This window comes from Chelonoidis abingdonii, chromosome 16 (genome assembly GCF_003597395.2).
Source record: "Chelonoidis abingdonii isolate Lonesome George chromosome 16, CheloAbing_2.0, whole genome shotgun sequence".
Classification (NCBI taxonomy): Eukaryota; Metazoa; Chordata; order Testudines; family Testudinidae; genus Chelonoidis; species Chelonoidis abingdonii.
This window is the reverse complement of record NC_133784.1, coordinates 27,894,690-27,920,600: the sequence shown is the minus strand read 5'-3', so window position 1 is coordinate 27,920,600 and position 25,911 is coordinate 27,894,690. Positions and strand designations below refer to the sequence as shown.

At 38.2% G+C, this 25,911-nt stretch overlaps 1 protein-coding gene across 2 annotated transcripts in view; it reads right to left on the bottom strand.

The window, feature by feature from the left end:
• The window catches only part of IARS1 (isoleucyl-tRNA synthetase 1), a 217,765-nt gene that overhangs the window by 96,212 nt on the left and 95,642 nt on the right, over nucleotides 1-25,911 (bottom strand). For both annotated transcript variants that reach the window (XM_075072949.1, XM_075072950.1), the window contains 2 exons: nucleotides 18,084-18,182; nucleotides 1,583-1,709 (listed from right to left, as the gene is read on the bottom strand). In XM_075072949.1, coding sequence (XP_074929050.1) covers nucleotides 1,583-1,709; nucleotides 18,084-18,182 — 226 coding nt within the window. The remainder of the gene's footprint in view (nucleotides 1-1,582; nucleotides 1,710-18,083; nucleotides 18,183-25,911) is intronic.

Here is a 25,911-nt window from a genome sequence, read left to right as displayed (position 1 = left end):
TGACGACGTCGTGTGAACGGATACAGCGTTAAATCGGTATATCGGCCATTAAACCGATTTAAAGTCGCAGTGTAGACCTGGCCTAAGAGTCTTCACCATCTCCCTCCTGTATAAAACCTCTCCTCATTTGATGAGCCCTGCCTCTTCAGTGGCCTTAGGAAGATCATGTCAAAATCAGCAAAACACCATAATAGGAGCCTAAAGCATCTCTAAGCAGGAAAGCAAGATGGACTGATATAAATGGTAGCTTCTCAAATTTAAGTTTTTATAGTACAGTAAGACAGCAGAGACTACCAACATATTTGGACAATACAACAATATCTGTTTTTAATTTCATTTTTTATGGAAAATACACCTTTTTGTTTATAAAAGTAAACAGTGGTCAAGGTAGAAATAATTTGATCTTGCTCTGTTGGGCAGTAGAAATGTTTTTAAACATACGAACAGGTAAAGTGTGTGAGGCACTAAAGTTACTTTTTACCTACATATATATTCTCTGTTATCCTGCTTCAGTCCAGAGTGATAATATGTGTTACCTCCTTATTAGCAGGGGGAGTAGAAAGGAAAAGAAGCTTCAGAATGCTATCACCACTATTAAACTTCACTTGTTTTCTTTTTCTATCTACTTGTGTTATCAGAATTGATTCATCAAGCTGATCCCTAGAGTAGCAGTATTTTACCTTTAAAGAAACTGAACATCTGGGTGTTTTATGAGACCAGAAACTTGGGCACTGCCAATTACCTCAGTATATAGTTTTGTACATTTACTTCATGCTACTAATGCTGAGACACCTTACAACTCACCCAGTCCAATATCATATATTTATATATCAGCTTTTCTACTAACGTAGGTTTAACTTACAAAAGAAAATCTTAGGCAGTTTGGATCTCCCAGTTATACACATACTTCTTCTTGAGTATTAAAAATTAAAATCAAGAGCTGAAAAACAGTGACTAAAAAAAAAAATCCTTCTCTTCTCAATTCTATCTTATGATGTTATAGTTTCACTAGTTTTCCCGATGCTGTGGATTCTTCCAGGATAGAACTTAATTAAAAACAAACAAGAAAAATATACCTGAAATTTTACATTAGAGAGAGAGAAAAAAAGCACTACTTTTTGTCCTTTACTTGCATGGCAGTCAGGGGTGGCTCCAGGCCCCAGCACGCCAAGCACATGCTTGGGGTGGCATTCCGCAGGGGGTGCTCTGCTGGTTGCCGGGAGGGCCGGTGGACCTCCCACAGGCGTGCCAGCGGAGGGTCTGCTGGTACCGCAGTTCCGGTTAAAGCCGCGGGACCTGCAGACCATGGGACCAGTGGACCCTCCACAGGCACGCCTGCGGGAGGTCCACCGGAGCTGCCTGCCACCCTCCTGGCAACCAGCAAAGTGCCCCCCCCCGCGGTATGCCGCCGTGCTTGGGGCAGCGAAATGTCTAGAGCCGCAGTTTTAAGAACTATTAGCAGAGCACTTCAAACTGCAAAGCTCTAAGACAGTTCTGTGCTCTAGGAAACTAAGGAAACCAACTTTGTAACATAGCAGGGTTTCTTCTGTCAACTACTGGAGATTTCTGTTTTCTTACGTACCTCTTCAAAATCACTGCTGACCCACAAAGGGATAGGTGTTCCCCAGTATCGGTTCCTGGAAATAGCCCAGTCACGTGCATCTTTCAGCCAGTTTCCAAAACGTTTCTCTCTCACAAAGTCAGGAACCCTGTTACAAAAGTTAAAAGCAATTACATTATTATCTGCAAACTAAACCTTGCAGTCATCTGATAGGCAAACATTACATTCATACCTCCATATCACAACAAAAGTGATTTACTTTCTGATACTTGCATTAATTGGTGTAGTTTCAGGTTACTGTGTTAGCCATTTGCTAGGAACTGTGTTTATTACTTGTATGATCTTTGGAGAAAAACACAATAGTATTGCTTCTTCTGACTCCTACAGATCCTAAATTTGCTATGCAAGTGCAAGAATATTATGTTTTATTGTTCATTCTCAAAGTAATTCAACCAACATCTGTGTTAGATTAGACAAATATCTACAATGTGCCCATGGATGCATATTATACCCATACAGAAGGTAATAATGATGTTCACACTTCATTGGGATACCTTTCTTTAGAAAATTACTACTAAAAGTTGAGACAAAGATTTAGAAAAATTCACATTACCACTATCTTACAAAAACAGTTCTTAAGGAAACAATATTTTTTGACATTAACTGAGGATTCTGATATTGCAGGCTTTTACCCATCCACCCATTTTTGGCTAATGCATGAAAATCTTATAACGGAGTTGTAAGACAACAATTAAAAGTTCAGTTGACTGGGCTAAGTTGACACTGTGGGCAGCTGTTTAGCACCTATCACCAGCCTTTGCTCCATGGATATCACTTCTATGAACACTGCACGAGTTAGAGACTATTCCAGAGCATGGATCCTTGAGAATAAACCAAGTTCCACATCCACTCACTCTCCCGCAAGGTGATGGCTCTCTCCCTATTCTTAGTAAAACTGTTCATGGGTCTCAAATTAAAAAAAATAAATAGAGTCAATGGCAGCACTCTTTGAAGACGTCATTTTTAGCTAAATTGGCTTTGAAATCTGAGCATATGAAATATCTTGAAGATCAAAGATAATGTTGAGGATTATACCCTGTCTAGACTAATTAATATGATAGTTTGGTTAGCAATTGATTATTCACATTCTCTACATAGTCACAGACCACAGCCTGCTGCATTTGTTAAAAAAACAAACAAACCCAAACCTCAGTTAATTACCTTCTTGTAACGGTTGTACTTTGAACTGTGTTGCCTAAGTCCATTCTGCTGCAGATGTGTGTGCACCTACACTTGAAATGGGCATATGCTATCGCTCAAAGAAGAACTTGTGCATTTTACAGTTCTTTAGTAAAAAAAAAAAAAAAAAAATTATTTGTAACTGATAGAAGCACCTATACAAAAATAAAAAGAGTTGTATGCTAAAGCTTGATATAAAGACAACCTTTCAGGCCTAGGGAGAACTTTTTTGTGAATTATGAGATTCACTTGCATAACTCTTTTGGAGCTTTACAGCTCATATACACATAGTTACAGCTGAAGAGAATGTTAAGACATAACTGTGTTTAATTCAGTTCAATGACTATATAATGTACCAGAAAAAGTGATAACTTTTGAGGTCAACAGCATATTACTTTCATGCCTAAAAAAAATTTTAAAAGTCACAGAACATAAAAGAAGTGGTGGGTTGTAGGAAGCAGCCCTGGAAACTTAAAATTCATTATGCATATTCCTTAGGAAGTCAATGCATTTTTTTTTTTTGAAGTTTCACTGAACATCAAGGCCCTACAACATTTTCAGACCCCGTATTGCCATAGGCTTATAAATATTACTGAGCTGGTAATATATTGCTTTAAGCCAATGTCTCAGATACACAAATAAGAGTGTACAAAATTTAAGGGAAAAATATCCAGAATTATTTTTGACTTTCAAAAAGACATTCAGAGATTTAAAATGTCAAAAGCACCCATGTGATCATAGAGTCTAAGTCTTAAGTTGTAAAGCATCAATGGGACTTAGGTGCTTTTGAAATATTTATCCTCACTGACTTTACCTACATCCCTCATAGCACCAGTGTTGATATTCCCCTAACTCCACTCCCCAAACCCCACCCAACTATTTAAAACTGAAAGTGGGTAAAAAGAGCCTGACTTAGCCATAGAAACATTATATTGACTGATTTTTCTAAGATTTAAAGTAGCCATACTCTCAAAAGTATCTGCATGCAAGTATGCAAAATGGTATGGAAAAATGCAACTCTGAAGTCTACTAATTCAAGAAAAGCTAAACATTAAAATAAAATTAATTAAATTCAAGTTGCAATACTTATGAGTCTCAAAATATTTAATGAAATTCAACTCAATTCAAAATGAGTAATTTGCCAAAGAGTATGAACATTGATCAGTTTGGTGATACAAATATGGTCCAATATATGATAGATAGCCAGGTGTAATGTAGATGTATGCAATCCAGCAGTACTATGAATTTCCTAATTCTTACCTGCCTATCCAGCCAGTGATTCAAGCAGAAACTCTTCCAGAGACATCCTTCAAGCAACCATGTTGGGATTTTCTATAGTACTCATCACCATAATATCTGAGGGTGTCTGTCTGTCTAAATATGCTGTGCTAGATTCCAAAAAATATTTCCATAAACACTAAAAAAGGCTTCATGGGTTAAAAAGCCATCTCAATTAATGGTGAGTTGAATGCAGCAATAAAAAAAATTCAGTTAACAAATGGAAAAAACTAAGAAGCTGATCGCAACTAGTATAAGTCAACAGTTACGAAATTCTGACAATTGATACAGGAAACTAAAAGTATCAATTAAAAAACCTATGGCCAGCAGGATTAATGACAGTAAGAAGGAATTCTTTAAATGTGTATCAGGTTGACTGATTAGGAGCCATCTTGTGATATATTATGATACTGTATATTGACCTTCTTATTGGGGTATTTTCTACATGATTATATTGGTTTCTCTCAGAAAGGGTCTGCCTTGAAAAACAGGTAAGAAGGAACACAACTCAAGCTAAGCCACTCCTCAGCTGTTAACATACAGAACTATTGGCCCTATGGACTCTGGTAGACCTCCTACTGAGCCTACTGGACTGGTTTTGACCAGAAGAACAATAGCAGGGTTTAAAGAGAAAGGGGCAGTAGCTGTTATGGGGAACCAGACAGATATAGGGACCTGCTGAGAGTCTTTAACACTTTGTTCCTACTATTGACCCAACAATTCTTGTTTTAAGAAGGCTGCCTGATCATTGTATACCACTGATCACAGATTCCCCAACTGAAGAACCACAGGTGCGAGAACTTAGTGGGCAAGCCATAAAGAAATAAAGGACAATAGCAAAATTAATGCCTATCAACATGGTTTTATGGAAGATAGGTCTTGTAAAACACACAAACTTGATAACGTTTTTTGATGAGATCAAATGTCTGGTTAAAAAAAGGTAACTCTGTTAAAATAATAGATTTGTGTAAGGTATCTGACTTAACCCTGACATTCCCATAAAATCTGAATTATCCTCCCCTTCCCCTCCAATGGAGCCCATATTAAATAGATTCAAAACATTGACAGATAGATCTCAGAATACTTGTGAATAGGTAATGGTCATCCAGTGTAAGTGTTTCTAGTCGGGTCTCCCAAGGATCAGTTATTGACACAATACTATTCAGTACATTTTTCAGTCACCGAAAAAAACTCCAAGGTAATTACTGGAGAAATTGGTCGAGTGGTAAAGAATGTTGCATACAGACCACCCTTGGATTGCTTGGTAAGGTGGGCTCATTTGAACAACCTGTATTTTAACACAAGGTTAAGTGAGGAGTTCCTGTACATAATGATAAAATAAAAATGATTGAAAGGAAAGACTAAGACAGATGTTCCTTTTATACAAGCCTACTTTGAAATGTTTCTACAGTGCTCATCTGAAGAAGTGAGCTGTAGCTCACGAAAGCTCATGCTGAAATAAATTTGTTAGTCTCTAAGGAGCCACAAGTACTCTTGTTCTTTTTGCGGATACAGACTAACACGGCTGCTACTCTGAAACCGGTGCTCATACTGTAATTCTAAATATTGATTTAAACTCATTCTACTCTAGAGCTCATACGTGCACTGCAGCACTAAATGAGTTCTCCATTTCTTCCTCCCACCAGCAGATACAGGACTACTGTCTCATCGATACTATTTCCATGTCTTGCTGAAGACAACAGTGTAAATATTTAAGTAAATAGTACCGTCAAATACTGCTATAGCAGAAATGTCACTTACTTACTTTACCACCAAAACAACTTTAACTGTTAACTGAAATTATACGTCTGATTATATAGCTTTAAATGCATTAAATATTTAATGTATACTAATTCTTTTACATCCATCAACTATTTTTATTCACTACATTCTTCTGAAAGCCACAGTAACTTAGATATAGTTAATCAAGTTTCACTTGATAAATTTCTAATGATTAAAAGAATCTTCTTGGCCTATGAGCTATTTTAAGACATACATTTTTAAAATCCTGAAATTCAGTGCAGCAGGCGAACATTTAACCATCCATTATTTTAAGAGTTAGAGGGGAAAAAAGAAAATTATCTTAACTAGTATAAGAAAGATGGTATGATGGAGGAGTAAGCTACTGCACTAGTTTTCTTCCTCTTCTACAAGCTCAAATCCTATCTCAGGTCTCAAATGTCAATTTGTTTAATCTTATCTGGGGCCCAAAACTAATCTGCCCTTTGGCATAATGGGAATTCTCTCTTTAAGCAAATCATAAAACCAGAACAACCCAATGTGGTTGCTGCACATCACAAGTAAGCTGTATTAATGGAGGGGTAAGTAGAATCTAATAATGGCACTAGTTCCTCAATTTCAAACACCAAGGTTTCCTCAAAATCTAAACACATTTTGGTTGAAAAAGATATTTTGAATTTAGTATAACATTTACAGTTGTCATAAATAGATAGCTAAGGGTTAATGTTTCTTTTACCTGTAAAGGGTTAACAAAGGGAACCAAACACCTGACCAGAGGACCAATCAGGAAACTGGTTTTTTCAAAGTCAGGGAGGGAATTTTTGGACTCTGAGTCTTTTGTTTTTTCTCTCAGCTATGAGAAGGTGTGGTAAACGTCTGTCTCAGATCTGGACTTTAGCGTACAAAATCTGGGTGCTTACATAAAACTCTCCCCAAGCTTATACCCAGCTTGGCTCTGATCTCGCTGCCACCAACCAGGATTTTAGGGTTCCTGGTCACCCTCTTTCTATTGGTCTTATCTTCTGTTTCCAACTTGTAAGTACAGGTAGAAAAACAATATAGGCCTTTTTATGTTTGTTTTGGGTATATTTACATTGTGTGTTAACTTTGCTGGAAGTTCTCAAAATGGGTATTTTTTGACAAGACTGTTTTATTCATATTCTTATTAAGCAAATAGCCCTTGTATGTCATCTTGAGCAGAGTTTATTATTCTTATGTCTTTTTCTTTCTTTTTTTACTAATAAAGTTTTCTTGTAAGACTTGTTTGAGTTTCTCTCTGGGCTAGGGTTAAGGGAATAAGGGCGAGGAATTCTCTTTGTGTTAGATCTATGGAGGGTAAGCTCGGCAGCACCAGGAGTTGGTGGGAGGGGGGAAGAAGATAGGATCATCTCTGTTTCCTTGTTATTTGGGTTTGTCTCTTATTGGGTGGAAGAAAGGGACATGTTTCTTGGTATTGTGATGTAAAGAGATTGCATCAATACTCTCAGGTTAGCCCAGAGAGGAAAGTCTGGGAGGGAGAGGGAGGGGGAAGGGAAGTAGTTTATTTCCCTTGGTTGGAGACTCAAAGCATCTGAGTCTCGGGGGTTCCCCAGGGAAGGTTTTGGGGGGCTCAAGTGTACCAGGCACGGATTCCTGGTTGGTGGCAGCGAGATAAGATCCAAGCTGGTAATTAAGCTCGGAGGTTCATACTAAGCACCCAGATTTTGGACGCTAAGGTCCAGATTTGAGAGAAATGCTTATGATAACAGTCACTGTCTTTTTAAACAGGCATCTAGACCTCAAAAACTCTAGAATCTAAAACCTCCTTTATGTTAATTTATCCTGCAATAACTGACTCTCAATGTGTCTCAAATTAATTTTTAATTGTTTTAATTCAAGGAGAAAAGTGAATTCTCATGCCATTCTGACACTAATTAGCTCCAATTCTATATCACAGACCTAATTTAACCTGATAGCAAGGGGATTAATAGTGACAAAAAAAAAATCAGTTTGCAAAGACATGCAGAATTTTCAAGAAAAGAATCTCTCCCCTCCAACTCATGGAAGTTTATTACAATAGTGCATATGCCATCTACCCTACACAAAGAGCTACAGTCACCTCAGTAAAAGGGAACTGTATTCTTTCCATATATGCCCTACTCATTTTTGAAGTTATTAGTATTTTCAGTCTTTTTTTGTATGGTAATCTTTTCCCTTGGTCTCATACCCGGTTTCTTGTAGCAACAAACACTTTAGAGCCTGGGGGGCCACAAGCAGTTTCACAGGGTCCACCAAGCCAGGCCAGTGTTCAACTCACTGGAGTCCAGGTCAGAAAACCCAAGCCTCGTTGTGCAGACCTGAAGCCCGGGGCTCTGAGCTCTGCCACCTGGGGCTGAAGTTGAAGCCTGAGCAACTTAGCTTTGTGGGGACCTCTGTGGTGTGGGGCCCCAGGCAATTGCCCTGCTTTCTACCCCCCAATGCTAGCCCTGGCCTTTATATGCAGAAAATCAGTTGTGGCAGCACAGGTGGGTCATGGAGTTTTTATAGCATATTGGTGGGGGGCTCAGAAAGAAAGTCTGGGAACCAACTCATTTATATAAAGTGCACACACAAGCAAGCCACAAAGATTTTTTACTTTACACTATGCTAATTACTCTTAACATCCTAATCTGGCCAATGATGCTGAACAATTTGCATTTTCAAGTGCAACCTTTCACTTACTGAAATAAAGCCTTCACTCTATTCTTTCCACACCATTTTCTTTAAAATGGTTTGACCTTTGCATGCAAAAGTATGTTACACTGGAGTACAAATTAATTAGCCTGTTTCAACACATATACATTAATATTTTACAGACATAAAAGGACAGACATTCAACATAATGTATTTACTGATAGTTTAGTAAATTCTCTAAAGACTTGGTATTAAAAGTAGGTTAGTCAATTAGCCTTCCAGATCTGAAGTCCTTATTTCAAATAATCCCTTAACTTGGCAAGTGACATGGAATTTTTTTGTGGCCACTTCATTAGGGAGAAAGAACATTTGTCACAGATTGTCACAACTGTGAATCTCTGCTGTAGAGTATTTGAGCAGGAATAAGAGATATATTGAATCAGAATCCAGGTGCATGTCAGGATTGCTAGAAAAGACTTTAAATTACTCTAACCAACACTAAATCTAATTTTTACCAGTGATAATGCCCTCTTACTTACATTGTGCTAAAATAACACATACATTGAGTTACTTTTGCAGTTGTTTTCTTTTGTATCCCAGCCTAGATGACAGAAGGAAGTTTACATTCTCCCCAGTAAATGCTACCATCTAGTGTTGGACTTTGCTCTATGCTTAGGCAATTGTGGATGCCTTAAAGGAAACTTAACTGACATTTGGATTACATGAACCACAAGATATAGTTGGTCATATAGACACAAAATGACAATTCTATCATCATATTAAAAAAAAAAGTAGGAAGTTACAGATGTTTGGTTAAAAAAGTCTCTACTTATGCCAAATAAAAGAAATATAACTTTCACATTTAAAATTGAACAGCTTACATGGGGGAAATATCCATTTGTTATTCTTAACTAAAGCTTCACTGATGGACAGGAAAAAAAGGGACTTGAGGAATTAATTTTATGCTAGAAGTTGAAAGAGGTGTAGTAAAACCTTCAAGTTAAAATCAATGGGTTAAAACAAGTTCAGTCCCCAGGTTTAGTTTCCTCATCCATAAAAACAAACTGCTATCTTTTCAAGTATTAAACATCAAATTGACACTGAAAGATAAATTTTCAACAAGTGAATTTGCAAAATTCACAAGTCAAAAAGCCCAAAACCAGTATATAGTTACAGTAACATACCATCACATTCAGGAGGCCAGATCCTCAGCTAGTGCAAGTGAGCCCAGACTACATTTGTACTAGCTAGTGATCTGGTCCACAGTATGTTTGATTATTACAGTAATTACATTTATATACAACTTAATCACTAATTATCAAAAATATCTGGTATGCATTATAAGCATGAAAAGCAATTATTGTTAGAACCTTAACATTTTCTGACTTTCTGCTTTTACTAGTGCAAAATAATCAATATAGATTTTTGCACTAGATTTAATAGATATTGGGACCGTTTTCAAAGAGAAAAAAATATCGCCTTGGGACCTTGCTTCTAGTTGGGGACAGGAGGGAGAAAAGGTAAGAACTAGCTGACCAGAACTAGCTGTCTCGAAATTTCCCATTATCTAATGCAGGAGTCGGCAACCTTCGCCACGCAGCCCACAAGGGTGATCCACTGGTAGACCACAATACATTTTGTTTACATTGACCATCCACAGGCATGGCCTCCTGCAGCTCCCAATGGCCACGGTTTGCCCTTCCCAGGCAACGGGAGCTGCAGGGGGCCTCAGGCCACAAGGATGTGCTGGCCACCACTCCCATTGATCATATTTTTTCCCTCTTTGAAAACAATGCCGACCCCTGATCTAATGCTTTATGCAATCAAGCCTCCTGCAGATGGGAAATGTAACAAGTTAGGATGGTTTTCAAAATCAAATTAAGTCACTTATTGTCTTTTGCATCTGTCTGTCTCCCATTCCATCATTCTTCCTTTCCCCTCTGTGATGGGGCTTTTACTTTAGATACAAAGAATTCCTGATCTGGAAGTTGGTGGGTCCTGCCTGAAGGTAGAGTTTTTGATAACTAGTCATATGGGGACCCTTTGGCCAAACTTAAACACAGTAGTACAGTAGATGACAGAGGGTGAGAGAAGGGAGACCTTTTAAAAAACTGAAATTTACATGCAACAGCTGACTCAGCGTCTCTCTTCTGTTTATTTCCACACTTTTCTACAGTCCTCATCAACTCAAATATAAATTACACAGACTTCTGACCCCAATGTGAGGTAGGGAAGTACTATCCCTCTTTTATAGATGGAGAAACTGAAGCAAGAAGATTAAGTGATTTGGTCAAGGTTACAACATGAAATGTAATTCCAGCAATTCTAACCTTGTATAGGAACATAGGGAAATAGTTCATGCAACAGAGTCTTAGGTAAGGGACCGTGGCTTATTGACACTGGGGATCAGGGCTCTTGAGTTTTGTTTACCAGTTTTACCACACTTGCTCCAAGACATTTAGCAAGTCACACGTCTGTACTTCCACCTCCCTAGCTGTAAAATGGGTAGACAACCAACTTCAGTCATAGGAGACTGAGAAACTTTTTTGCAAAGCTCTGAGTTCCTACTTAACTTTGAAGTATTACTGTTCCATTTGCTCATGCATTCTTTCAAGATATTACTAGCTCATTTTTCAAAATGAAGACAGTTGCTAGCTTTAAAGCCATGCCTGTTCAAAAATTTATTAATGGTAAGTTAACTCATTAAAAAACTAATTAGGAATTCAATTAGGTTATAAAGTTTGACAAACTATGTTTAAAATTTAATCTATTTTGTCAAAAGCAACATCTATAAGAAGAGAATATTCATAAGGGACAACAGTCTTTTTTTTTTAATTAAAAAAGCAAGGCAGTCATAAAACTCATTTGCAAAGGTTAATACAGCCCAAAAAGGCATTCATCTCCAGTTTTCTTGTTTTTAGGAGATGCTGAAGCCCTCAAGAACCCAAATCAGAATTTAAAAAAAGTTAGGTCCTACTCCCAAGACCGTATCAAAATGGCCAAATCCCTCTAACACAAAGGTCCTGATTTTGAGACATGCTGAGTACCTACCACCGAAGTCAGTGGGAAATGACTGCAGTACCTCTGAAATCAAGCCCCAAGGCTGTGGTACACGTAAGTGAGACTTATGGCACACAGAAGAGAAATGTTTTCAGTGAGCAGCCTGTTTTGAGAGAGCCTAAAACTCGCATCGTTTTTGCTACATAAGGATTTTTTTTTTTTTAATACTATATCCTGGATGCCTTTGAATTTTTTTTTATGAAATCACATGCTAGAGAAATAAGCATAATTTTACACGACATTTATAAAAGTACAAGCTTCCCTATGCTAGTGAAGCCAGAAAAATGAGATTATGCCAATCCATAAGACATCATTGCTTTTACACGATGCCTTTAAAAAAAAATAAGGCATTCAGTTAAGTCATGGCATGTGTGTCATCTGAGTAGGCAATTTTTTCCAAAATAAGACAAACTACTTTCTTTTAATTATTAAGCATTATGAATATTGTCAATTAACAAAATCATTGGATGGAGGAAGTGTAAATGTTTTAAAAATTACTGTCATACTTTTCATCAGTATCTTATACTATTAGTATAAGCCTATCTTTTCTACGACAGCTGTCAACATTTGGGGTCAAGTTTATCTCCAGTGCAAATGATGTACAAACGGCTGGAGACATCACTTAAATCCTCAACTTGATGAGGAACTAGAATTCAAGTGGAGATCTCCTGAATCAGGATGAATGTTGCCCTTGGCGGATATACCTTCAAGTTCTACTGCTACATGTCCTCCCCATATCAAGATTAAAAGCCTATTAGACGGATATCGTTTTTACTATTGGAACACTCCTTTTCCTTATTAATGAACAAACAACTGTAGTTTTCACATTGACATCAGGCAAATCAATGTGTACACTCATTCTCAGTCATCAGAACAGTAAAAACTTTTTGTAAAAGCTAATTCAAGCAGAGGGGAAAACACTTTTACCCCCTCCTTCCATTATTTTTCCCAAAAGTAGAACAGCAGTATGCATTGCTACTAAACACTGAAAGCAACATTAAGTATAAAACCACCTTATAAATCCAGGCTGTTCATTTTCTTACCACACACTTAATGAGCCACCTCTGAAGCATTTTGAATAATCTACAACATGGAGCTGCTTAATTTCTCTCATGTCAATTAATATTCCATGCAAGCTGAGTTTCATAAGAGCTATTTAGGGGAGATCTTAATTACTATCCACCTGCTAAAAAGGAGGGCAGGGATGGCACAAATTAATTCAAGTCGCCCCTCAAACTTGGCTACAGTTTGAGAGTCCCAGAGTATACAGCACTAAAGCCTTCACTCTGAGCTGTCTTATTACCAGGGTATTTAAACACTAGATAACCAGTGAAGTAGCACTGTGTACACCCAAAAGGTTCTCTATTCTACTCCTCTTCCCTCTCCCCATTTGTGAGGGTACATTTTCGTCTTCTCTTCCTTCTCCCATCCCAATATGAGTCCATGATAAAAAGGTTGAGAGGAAAAAGGAAGGAAGGCATGACAACAATCTTTGGAACAATAAATGCTGTATCAGTGGGCAGAATGACAGACCTGAGTGCTGTCACCACACAGCTGAGTCACAAAGCCTGCGCCTCTCAAAATGGCTGCCACCTCCAATAATTACCTCTTATGTTACCCCTTCAGTAGAGCCTTAGTTACTTATAGTACATGGATATTTAATATTTTTTTCACATAAGGCATCATTTTATATATTAAAAGTATTATTTGGTTTATTTGCCATGGATACCCATTTTTAACCAAAGATCCCCCTGCTGAAGAAACAAGGTGCAAGTACTAACTTTGGGATGAGTGAGTTTGCTCGGCTGTTTGTTTCTCTCTCTCTTTCAGGTTATTTCAGTTACTGGGTCAGTTGGGATTGTGTGTCTGGGGACTGTTTGAGCCTTTGTTCTCTGGATCATTCTTGATCAGCCTCAATCAGCCTTGTGATCACCCTCCTTCTGTGTGAATAACAAGTGGGTAGGGCTGACCTACGAGGGAAGGCCTTAAAAGCCAGAGGCTAAGCGACCAAAGGGACCACAAACAAGGGAGTTTGGGAGGGAGTCATAATATAATCGCTATGGTTAGGAAGGGCCGCATCACCGGTGCCAACACTGCTCCTGTCTCCTCCCTCTGTACCCAGGCAGACAACCTAACCATGGATGTCTCTAACCAGATCCTGGTGTGGACTTGCAGTATTGCAGAGACTGTGGCCTGCATTTCCCACTCACAGAGCCAGGCTAGGGGGGAAGGAAGACATCCAGTGTGAAAGGTGCCTGCTGGTGGAATCTCAGGAAGCAGGTGGGAGAGCTATAGGAGGTGGTGGCTAGGCTGAGGAGCATCTGTATCCAAAAGGAATTCATTGCTAGTATTCATATGGAGACTTCCAAGGCTAAGGAAGCTATCCAGCTACAGAGGACTGCTGTCATGCCACCAGGGTAGGAGGATATGGCTCTCTCATACGGAGGACACTGGCTGCTGGTTACTTCTGGCAGCAGGCCGTGTTCCATCCTACTCCCAAGCCACCCACCGTGGTGATGGAAAACTGCTATGCTGCCCTGGAAGTGAGCGATGAGAAATCACCCCCAAGGCTGGGAGGATCACAGCCACCACTCCCAAGAGGAAATGTCAGGTAGTGGTGGTTGGTGACTCTCTTCTGAGAGAGACGGAGGCACCCATCTGTCACCATGACATGGCATCCTGGGAGGTATGCTGCCTGCCAGGGGCCCGTATCCGAGATATTATGGAGGGATTGTCGAACATCATTCGGCCCTCTCACTACTACTCCATGCTACTCATCCATGTAAACACTAATAATACTGCAAAATATGACCCTTGGCAGATCAGAAGTGACTACAGGGCTCTGGGAGTAAGGGTGAAGGAGTTGGGAGCGCAGGTGGTGTTCTCTTTGATCCTTCCAGTCAAAGGCAGGAGCCCAAGCAGAGAGAGAGGCATCCTGGAGGTGTTGCCAGGAGAGTTTCAGCTTCCTTGACCACGGAATGCTGTTCCAGGAGAACGACTGCTAAGCAGAGATGGGGTCCACCCATCAAAGAAGGGGAACAGCATATTTGGATACAATCTGGCTAACCCATTGAGGAGGGCTTTAAACTAGGTTCAAAGGGGGCAGGTGACCAAAGTCCACAGGTAAGTCAAAAACATGGACACTTTGGGGGGAGCATGGGTTGTTACAGCAGGTATAAAGGAGAGACAAGACAGAACTGGGGGGGTGGGGAGAGAGAGAGAAATCAAATCAGTATCTTAGATCTCTGAATACTAATGTGAGAAGTATGGGGAATAAGTAGGAAGAACTCAAAATACTAGTAAATAAACACAACTATGACACAGTTGGCATCACAGACTGACTTGGTGGGATAATACGCGTGACTGAATATTGGCATATAAGGGTACAGCTTGCTCAGGAAATACAGCCGGGGGAAAAAGGGCGGACGTGTTGCCTTGTATATCAAAAATGTATACACTTGGACTGAGGCTGAGATGGAAACAGGAGACAGACTTGTTGAAAGTCTCCGGATAAAGATAAAAGGGGTTAAAAAAAAAAAAAAGTGTGATGTCATAGTAGAGGTTTATTACAGACCACCTAACCATGAAGAAGAGGTAGATGAGCTTTTTATATACAATAACAAAATCATCCAACGCACAGGACTTGGTGGTCATGGGGGGACTTCAACTACCCAGACATCTGTTGGGAAAATAACACAGCAGGGCACAGCTTATCGAACAAGTTCTTGGAATGTATTGGAGATGATTTTTTATTTCAAAAAGGGGAGAGGCTGTTCTAGATTTGATTTTGACAAATAGAGAGGAACTGGTTGAGAATTTGAAAGTGGAAGGCAGTTTGGGTGAAAGTGATCACGAAAAAGGTAGAGTAACAAGTTAGGAGGGAGAATAGCAAAAAAAAAAAGAATGGATTTCAAGACGGCAGACTTTAGCAAACTCAGGGAGTTGGTAGGTAAGATCTCATGGGAAACAAGTCTAATGGGAAAAACAGTAGAAGACAGGTGGCAGTTTTTCAAAGAGACATTATTAAGGGCAGAAGAGCAAACTATCTCACTGCATAGGAAAGATAGAAGTATGGCAGGAGACCACTCTGGCTTAACCAGGAGATCTTCAATCATCTGACACTCAAGAGAGTTCTACAAAAAAGTGGAAACTAGGTCAAATTACAAAAGATGAATATAAACAAACAAGTATGTAGGGACAAAATTAGAAAGGCCAAGGCACAAAACGAGATCAAACTAGCTAGAGATAAGAAGGATAATAAGAAAACATTCTGCAGATACATTAGAAGCAAGAGGAAGACCAAGGACAGGGTAGGCATGTTACTCGGGTGGGTGGGGGGAAGAACAACAAAAAATGTGGAAATGGCAGAGGTGCTTAATGACTTCTTTGTTTGTCTGAGGTATGATCAGAGGGTAAAATAAGAAAAGAACAAGTTAAAAATTACTTAGACAAATTAGATGTCTTCAAGTCACCAGGGCCTGATAAAATGCATCCTAGAATACTCAAGGAGTGGAGATATCTGAGCCATTAGTGATTATCTTTGAAAAAGTCAAGGAAGATGGAAGAGATTCCAGAAGACTTGAAAAGGAGAAATATAATGCCAATTTATAAAAAGTCAAATAAGGACAACCTGGGGAATCACAGACCAGTCAGCTTAACTTCTGTACCCAGAAAGATAATGGAGCAAATAATAAAGCAATCAATTAGCAAACATCTAGAATATAATAAGATAAGTAACGGTCAGCATGGATTTGCCAAGAACAAATCGTGTCAAACCAAACCAATAGCTTTCTTTGACAGGGTAACAAGCCTTGTGGATGGGGGGAAGCCGTAGATGTGGTATATCTTGACTTTAGTAAAGCTTTTGATACTGTCTCGCATGATCTTCTCATAAACAAACTACAGAAATGCAACCTATGAGTAGCTACTATAAGATGGGTGGAAAACTGGTTGGAAAACCATTCCCAGAGAGTAGTTATCAGTGGTTCACAGTCATGCTGAAAGGGCATAACAAGTGGGGTCCCACAGGGATCAGTTCTGGGTCTGGTTCTGTTCAATATCTTCATCAATTATTTAGATAATGGAATAGAGTGTACACTTATAAAGTTTGCAGATGATACCAAGCTGGAAGGGGTTGCAAGTGCTTTGAAGGATAGAATTATAATTTATAATTTAAAGTGATCTGGACAAACTGAAGAAATGGTCTGAAGTAAACAGGATGAAACAAATGCAAAGTACTCCATTGAGGAAGGAACAATCAGTTGCACACATACAAAATGGGAAATGACTGCCTAGGAAGGAATACTGCAGAAAGGAATCTCGGGGTCATAGTGGACCACAAGCTAAATATGATCAACAGTGTAGCACTGTTGCAAAAAAAGCAAACATCATTCTGGGATGTATTAGTAGGAGTGTTGTAAATACAATTGGAGAAAGTCCAGAGAAGAGCAATAAAAACTATTAAAGTTCTAGAAAACATGACCTATGAGGAAAGATTTAAACAAACCCAGTTTTTTCGTCTGGAAAACAGAAGACTGAAAGGGGACATGACTACAGTTTTCAAGTACATAAAAGGTTGTTACGAGAAGGAGGGAGAATTGTTCTACTTAACCTCTCAAGATAGGACAAGAAGCAATGGGCTTAAATTGTAGCAAGGGAGGTTTAGGTTGGACATTAGGAAAAACTTCCTGTCAGGGTGGTTAAGCACTGGAATAAATTGCCTAGGAAGGTTGTGGAATCTCCATTATTGGAGATTTTTAAGAGCAGGTTAGCCAAACACCTGTCAGGGTTGGTCTAGATAATACTTAGTCCTGCCATGAGTGCAGGGACTAGACTAGATGACGTCTCGAGGTCCCCTCCAATCCTATGATTACTTCGGTGTGTTTTATATATATATATGTATATGATCACAGAGTTGTCATTTTGTTTCTTGTTAAAATTTTTGAACTGCACAGTTAACTCTGCAATGTAATGACAACATGCAGGCAATTGTCCAAAAACTAATCTGATTTGGAACCATAAATATAATCACTTAATCATAATCATAGCCTACTGCATAGTGTCTCTAAGGACAAAGCTAAGGTTATGCCTTAATGGTGCATTTCCACGTCTTAACATGTTCAGATTTCTTTTAAGCTTAACATTTACTCTGGTTTTCCTTAGTTTGGGGTTAATTGCAGTATCTCTATAACATATTTTATCCAAAATTACTGATCAGTATTCAACCTTAAAAATTCATCTAAAACTAGTTTCTCTCTCGAAATGTATATGTGGGTAAAAACATATGGGTATTTCAGACAGCTGTGAGACTACATGTGTTTATCTGGAGTTTGATTCTGTCCAAAGAAACAGGTTATTTATTGAGCACTGCCTCAATCTTATGATCCAATTTGCAGCCTTTTTTATTTTTGGAGGTGGTCAGTCACTCCTGGAGATTTGGTCACTAGCACCATCTCACTAACTTTAATCCAGAAGGGTAGAATGGAAACAAGCCAGTAATCACAGTGTATTACTAAGCAGAAGTGAAATAATAAATATATGCAAGATACAGTACCAGTAGCATTGACCATTATTCTCCAACAGCTTCTCCACCATGTGCTCTACTCTTACAAACCAGCTTGGTACAGCTTTGTAAATTAGAGGGGTATCTGACCTGTAAGATAAGAGTGCACAAACAGGTTGACATAGATATATTTTAAATATTTTGAATATCTTCTTACCTAGCAAACAATATATTGTTATGATGCCAACTTCCTCTCTCCACAACCAAACACTTAATAATCAATATTTAGTTAATGTACTGACAGATAAATTTCTGCACACAAAAACACACACTTAGGATTTATTGTACTTAGTCTATTTTTGTAACAGTTCCATATTTTCAAAACTCACAACAAAATGTAGCAAATTTAGTTATTTTTGATCTTGAAAATAAACAAGAGAAACTGTATTTGTGGGGGATTAATTTTATATTCCTACACCTTATTTTACCTCTGACTGATGTATATCAATGCCGATTTTAATGTAAAACAAGTCAAATTCTTAAGTGTTCCAACTGAGTTTATGTTGTAGCACTTCTGATCACATACAAAATCAACCTGAAATGCTATTAAAGAAACAAATTCATTTAGGCATGTTTCAACTTTCAGTTTAAAATACTACAAATAATTAATAAAGAAAATTTTAAAAATTAACACTCAGATTCATAAAGTTTAAGGCCAGTCTGATGTTCTATATATCACAAGCCATTAAATTTCACATGGTTACCCTTGTACTGAGCCCAATAACTGTGTTTGAGTGAAGGATATCTGTCAGAAAGGCATCCAGTCTTGAAGACTTCAAAATGGAGAATCCACTACTTCTTTTAGTGGTTTGTTCCAATGGTTGATCACCTTTTAAAAATCTATGCCTTATTTCTGGTCTGAATTTGTCTGACTTCAGCTTCCAACTACTAGTTCATATTATGTGTTTCTTCAGGAGATTTTAATACCTAGTATCTTTTGCCAGGGAAGGAATTTCCACACTATAATCAAGTAATTTTTCATGCTTCTTTTTGATAAAGCATTTCATCTGTTTATGTTATATTTCTCACTGTAGGGCATTTACTCTTTCCAGTCCTTGAATCATTTTTCTAGATCTTTTCTGCACATCCTCTGTAATTTTTAACTTTAAAATGTGAACACCAGAACTGTACTCAATATTCCAATATGTATATTAGTCTCTGAATATATGGCATTGAGACCAAAATACCTCCCTATTCCTACTCTCTAATCCTTGTTTCTATATAGTTCGCACTATTAACTCAGACCCCAAATTTATAAAAAAAAAAAATTGTTTAAAATGTCTGTTTCATTAACAAAAAACCCAGGTTTGGTTGTACAGGATCATATTTTAGTCCGTTTGCAGTTTTAACGAACACTAGGGGTTCAATCATGCCCGAGCTAAAGATTTCTTATTTTAACAGCGGAATACTCACTCCAATATTCTGGAACTGAAGGTTAGAGCCAAGCTTTTCTGAAGAGACTAGTGCTAGTTCTGAAGAACCTGACTTTCAGAGAATAGGTGCTCAGCAATCATAAAAAAGTCAGACCCTTTTAATGAGTAGAACAGAAAAACTGAGGCATCCAAAAGTCACCAGGGCACTTTAGAAAACCTTGCCCTTAAGCAATACAGGTTCAATATATAAATACTTCCCTAGCAGGAGAACGTCAAAGGGTAAAAGGAGCATAACATTTTCTGAATTTTGTCTATGTTCAATACTGTATATGATTCTTCACTTGATCTTCTACCACTATCTTTATTTAGTGGGGATTTTCTTAAGAACTAGAATAGGGCTCTCTACTGTTTGTCCGCAGCATGGACCACATTTTAATAGAAAAACTGTTTAGGGATCGTCCCCCCCAACCCATCCCCATTTATGGGCATTCAACATCTCTGGCATGCATAGGAATTATGCACATGGAAAAGTGATATTAGAGAAGTAACGAGTTTTAACTTAGTGCAATTTTACGTTACAAATACCACAAATGCTGCTTAGCTGATTGACAGAGAGCTCTGCAGAAGCTTGCTATCCAAGTTAAGACACATGTGGACCTTTTCTTTCCAGTAATTCCTGCAAGTGCCTGCATGTAAATTAGTAGATTTTCTTCACTGTTGTATTTAAAATCTCATTTTTAGTAAATGAAAATAAATTCCGTAAGTGAAACAGTAAAGATGAACATTTCAATATAGGTTTTCATTCTCCTAATTAGAAGTGTATCCACTTATGCTGTTTGACCTAACAGAAAGCAGAACCAGATCCAAAAAATGACCAGAAATATAAAGGTAAGATTCTCACTGCACAGTCTCTTCCACACACCAATCTCTGTCCTTCTCACATACAACATCAACAGGTATTTCACTTAGCAGTTACTGGGTATTTTTTCCTCACTTATTTGACAAACATGGGTTAAAACAAAGTAGGTCATATTAATTCCAGCCATTCACTTGTTACACCTTAAAGTCATCCCACTAAGATGCAAACAGCAGCGTATGTTTGCATGTAACTAAAAACCAATTCCTCAGAATTTATTTTCTTTACTGTATACAATACTGACCAGGATACAATAGGACACAAACCAGTTTAATAGGACTATATGTACACGGTAGTCTATTATAACTCTGAATCTTCATTAGGGAAACTAAACAAAAGGCTCTCTATGAAGGGGTGCCAATTAGACAATATTTAAAATGGGTACCAATCACATGCATACAATTTTCATAGACTTAGGATCACACAAGCAAAACAATTTGTCCAATTAAAAAAAAAAAAAAAAAAAAAAATCAATGAATGCAATTTTTGTATGAAGAATTATAGTTTTCAGTCACCTCTCAAAAGCTTATTGCTGCCACCTGCTCAGTGCTCTTTCCAGGCAGGTTAATACTGAGCAGATTGTAATCTGGAGCTGGAGACTGCTTGATGGTGATCGCCAGGGACTTAGTTTTACCTGAATTAGTAACCAAATCAATACTTGTTGCTTCTTATCCAGTCAGATGACCATTAGCTGCAGTGATTCACCACTCTGAACCAACGAGACAATGTCATCAGTGTATTTGTCCTCCAGGGATCAGTACTTTCAAAATCACAAGGGTGTTTACACTGAAGCTAACCACCTACAATAACCTGGTCAAATGTCTTTGCAGCTGAAAAAGCCAAGAGACTCTGTGCCACTGAAGCAAAAATAACCAGTGAAACCTTGCAAAACAGCCATTCTGGTATCCTAAATGTTGGTGGCAATAGTGATCACTAATACTAAACTCTTACGTAAAGTATTATCAACAGATCCCCAAGTACTTCACAACGGTCTATTATCATCCCAGTCTTGGATGGGGAAACTGGCACAAAGGGAAAGTGACATGCCCAAGATTATACAACAGGTTTAGGTTAGAGTTTAGGCACAGCATTATCTCTTCTTAAAAACACTGTAGTCTGCATAAATGAGCAAGGTCTCTATCCAGTCTGCTTCTGTACTTCGACTGCATGTTTGACAGACATTTGTAAGCAAATATCTTGAAGAATGACCAGCTACTATTTCCCAAATGCAGTCATTACTGGCAACAACCCAATCTTAAAACACTCGAACATCTTGCCTACATTCACTGAACTACTTCACATCAAGGATTAGCCTGAAGTTTACAGAATACTGATGAAAATTAAGAGGTAGCTCAAATGTTGTGAGAATACTGTGCCTAGAGGTGAGCATTCCTGAATGACAGGAGAAAGGAAAGGAAACTCCACTAGCAAAGCCTGTTAAAACTAAGAAGTGGGAGTATGATTCATGATGCCTGATAATGGAAGTCACATCACTTTTCTTCTTCGATACTGTATCTTGGTCTCTATTTCCCTTTAATCCCAGGCTATAAACTTAATTGTGCAATTAAGAGTTACAATATCTATGACTTTTACTTTACGGAGAAGATCAAGAGCCTGCAGCAGTAATGTTCTTGCAGTATTTTTTATTGGAGAGAAGAGAAAGTATAGGAACATTTATGTTACCTTAGAAAACTTCACCACTTAGGTTTGACCCGTCCTCAGCTATGTCACATCTGCAAGGGGAACCCTCCCCCCACCAGGGCAACAGTTGTGGCAGCAGGAGCACTACTGAAAAAAAGAAACTCTTCTGAAACTTCAGGCCACTAAAGGGTATTCCACGAGCAGGCACCTGGTTTCAAACAGGGGCAAGGGTATGATCAAGCACCAAAGCTTGCATTAATGGGGATTTAATGGGGATGAAATCTTATTCTAGCATTTCAATGGTAGAGCTGGATATTCTACATAATATTGTATAACCTTATACTGAAAAGAATAAGGCCTTTACTGTTCCCTCTACTAACCCCCACCAACAATTGGGCACCCAAGTCAATATCAGCTGGGATTACTTCCTTCTGTCTGATAATAGTTAAAATTTCAGGAAATACCTTTTCCACATGGAATCCTTGGAGTTTCTACAAAGTGAAACATCAGTTGAATATCTTACAGCAATGTAGAGCTAATAACAAGAGTTAATGTGTAAAGAAAAAAAATCACTCAGTAAAACAGCTCAGGCAAAACCCTAGGGTGATTCAGAAGTAACAAGGTACCATCCTGAAGCTATTATTATTAAACCAAACTTAATTCCAAAGTAAAAAATCAACTTTATTTCAGTCATCTAAAATATTTGTTATTCCGCTTTGCTGAAAACTTTCTCTGCACATACTAATGCCTGACAGAGCCATGTATCAAATGTCAAAACATATCTAAGCTATATAAATATTTTAAGAAAAATCTAAAAGGAGCAATAACTGTAGATTACTGTTGATGTTCAGCACCAGTAAGTCTTTTGTAGAAGTGATAATGGGAACATGCTCTCTGGACACTTACAAAATGTATTCTCTCTTTAAAATTCCTCTATTTCAGCATGTTAGAGAAATAGAAGCTATACATCACTTAGCTTTAAACTGGAATGAGCATTCCCTCAAATCCATAAGATCTTTTTGTACATAAGGAGAAGGCGGCTGGAAAAACTGCCTCTCTGCATCAGTAATAGATTGCTGTGTGTCCAATACATATTTCCAGTAATTTTCTAATGCAGTGCTTCTCAACCTTACCAGACTACTGTACCCCTTTCAGAAGTCTGATTTGTCATGTGTTACCCCACCCCCCAGATTCACCTCACTCAAAAACTACTTCCTTACAAAATCAGACAAACACAAAAGTGTCAGAGCCATTATTACTGAAAAATTGCTCACTTTCTCCTTTTTACCATGTAATTATAAAATAAATCAACTGGAATATAAATATTGTATTTACATTTCAATGTATCGTATATAGAGCTGTATAAACAAGTCAGTCTGTATGAAATTTTAGTTTGGACTGACTTCACTGGTGCTTTTTATGTAGCCTGTTGTAAAACTGGGCAAATATCTAGATGACTTAATGTACCCCCTGGAAGATATTTGTGAACCCCTGGTTGAGAACCACTGTTCTAATGTATGTTTTTGGACCGCATTTTAATTTGGCTGAGACAATGTGAGTACGGTAATATCTTTTATTGGACCAACTTCTGTTGGTGAAAGAGACAGACTTTCAAGCTACCCAGAGCTCTTCTTCAGATCGGTTATTTGTCTCTCCTATATCCTGGAACCAACATGGCTACAATACTTTTAACTTGGCTGTCTATATTTAATTCTGGATATCCTTACTACTTTTCCATTTTCTTTTACGCAATGTTGTTGTAGCTATTATCACCTGTGGGACAAAATTTTTCACAAAGCAATTACTCGCTATCTGACCTCTCAGGCCTTACCCTCAAGGGAAACCAGCACAACACATTCAAAAACGAGCCTGGGAGCTCAAAATTTTTAACTCATAACTTTGCTAGACACTAAAAATCATGGACTGAATAGCACCCTGGATTTATGGCTTATTAGAACAATTTGTAACCCTCCCTACATTCCCCCCTTCCCCATGACTGGATCAGTATTAACTGGACACTTCACCTTGAATGGTCGCTCCAAACGCATTAACTATTATGTTAAACTATCTGTTCTACCTTGTATTTAGCTGTGACACTAAGGCTTCATCTACACTGGAACTTTGTCAGCAAAATTTTGTCGTTCAGGACTGTTAAAAGCCTGCGAGTGACAAAAGTTTTACTGACCAAAAGCACCGGTGTGAACAGTGCTTTGTCGGCAGGAGCGCTCATCTGCCAACAAAGCTGCTGCTATACTGCGTGCCTTTTAGCAGCACGGCTGTGGTGGCACACTCATGTCACTAAAAGCAAGGTAGTGTAGACAAAGCCTGAGTATATTTCCCAGAGCTAAAGAAGAGCTCTGTGTAAACTCAAAAGCTCATCTCTCTCACCAACAGAAATTGGTCCAATAAAAGATATTACCTCCCTCATCTGTCACTCTTCCCATTTTCTTGTCATTTTAATAAACCTGAAATAATTTAAACTAAGAAAATGATTTCTAACCCATCATCCTTTAAGCTTTCTACCTTTGCTTTCACTGTGGCTGATGACACGAAATATACAACCAACAGCTATAGGTTCTTGATGTTGCTACAGCTATAGACATGCATAGAAAGGCTGGAATTACTGACACTGCAGACTTCAAATGTCACACTTCCTTCTCTCTCTTATCTTTCACAGTTCTTAGATTGCCTGTTACTGACACTTTTATCAAGTTGAACACTGTTGATACTAGGATATCAAGTTCATGTGGGGTCACATTTGTCACTAATGTCTGTGACGACGCACTCTATATGATTTTATAAAAATATGCTAATGAGTTTGAATATAATGTAACTGAAATATGCTTCATGCAAAAGGTCTCTTGTAACGTATCATTACAAAGTTTATCATTTACTGAGTGTGGTCATCCTATTTGTATAAATGTATCATTCTTGTTTCTTAAACTAGAAATATGAAGTATAACTCTCAGGGCCTATTGTAATTATGTAAAGTGTGGGCCATTAATCGTGGCTTGGAATCTTGATGGCTCCCATCAGCCAGGACAATTGACTGCAGATGGCTCTGTTTTACCTGTTACTCTTCCATATATCTGTGTGCTGGCAAGTGGGTAATGAGGTCTTACAGTGACATGTTATCATGTCACCTGAGCTGGAATTGATCTTTAACCTGGTGCTTTTCCATTGAGAAGGAGGGTGGGAACCCAGAAAGGGACAAAGGATTCCCGCCTTATGAAAAAGATATATAAGTGGGTGGAACAGAACAAAAGGAGGCAGCCATCATGAGAAATCCCCTAGCTACTGCCTGAGCTGCAACCAGGGCTTTATCAGGGGAAGGGACTGTGCCCAGATTAGGAAGGCATCCAGTTTGTGAAAGAAACTTATAGAAATATCTCTCAGGGTGAGATACTATCTGTACTCAGTTGTATTACTGTATTAGGTTTAGATTTGCATGTTTTATTTTATTTCACTTTGTAATTCACTTTGTTTTTTCTGTTACTACTTGGAACCACTTAAATCCTACTTTCTGTATTTAATAAAACCACTTTTTTCTTATTAATTAACTCAGAGTATGTATTAATACCTGGGGGGTAAACAGCTGTGCACCTCTCTTTATCAGTGTTATAGAGGATGAACAATTTATCAGTTTACCCTGTATATAGAGCGTAAAACAGATTTATTTAGGGTTTAGACCCCATTGGAAGTTGGGCATCTGAGTGTTAGGGTACGTCTACACTGCACTATTATTTCGAATTAGCTTAAACCGATATTACAAAACAGATCTAATAAAATCGGTTTAGCGCATCCACAGTGGGATCACGAAATCGATTGTTTGCGTCCATGGTCCAAAGCTACCATCGATTTCAGGAGCGGTGCACTGTGGGTAGCTGTT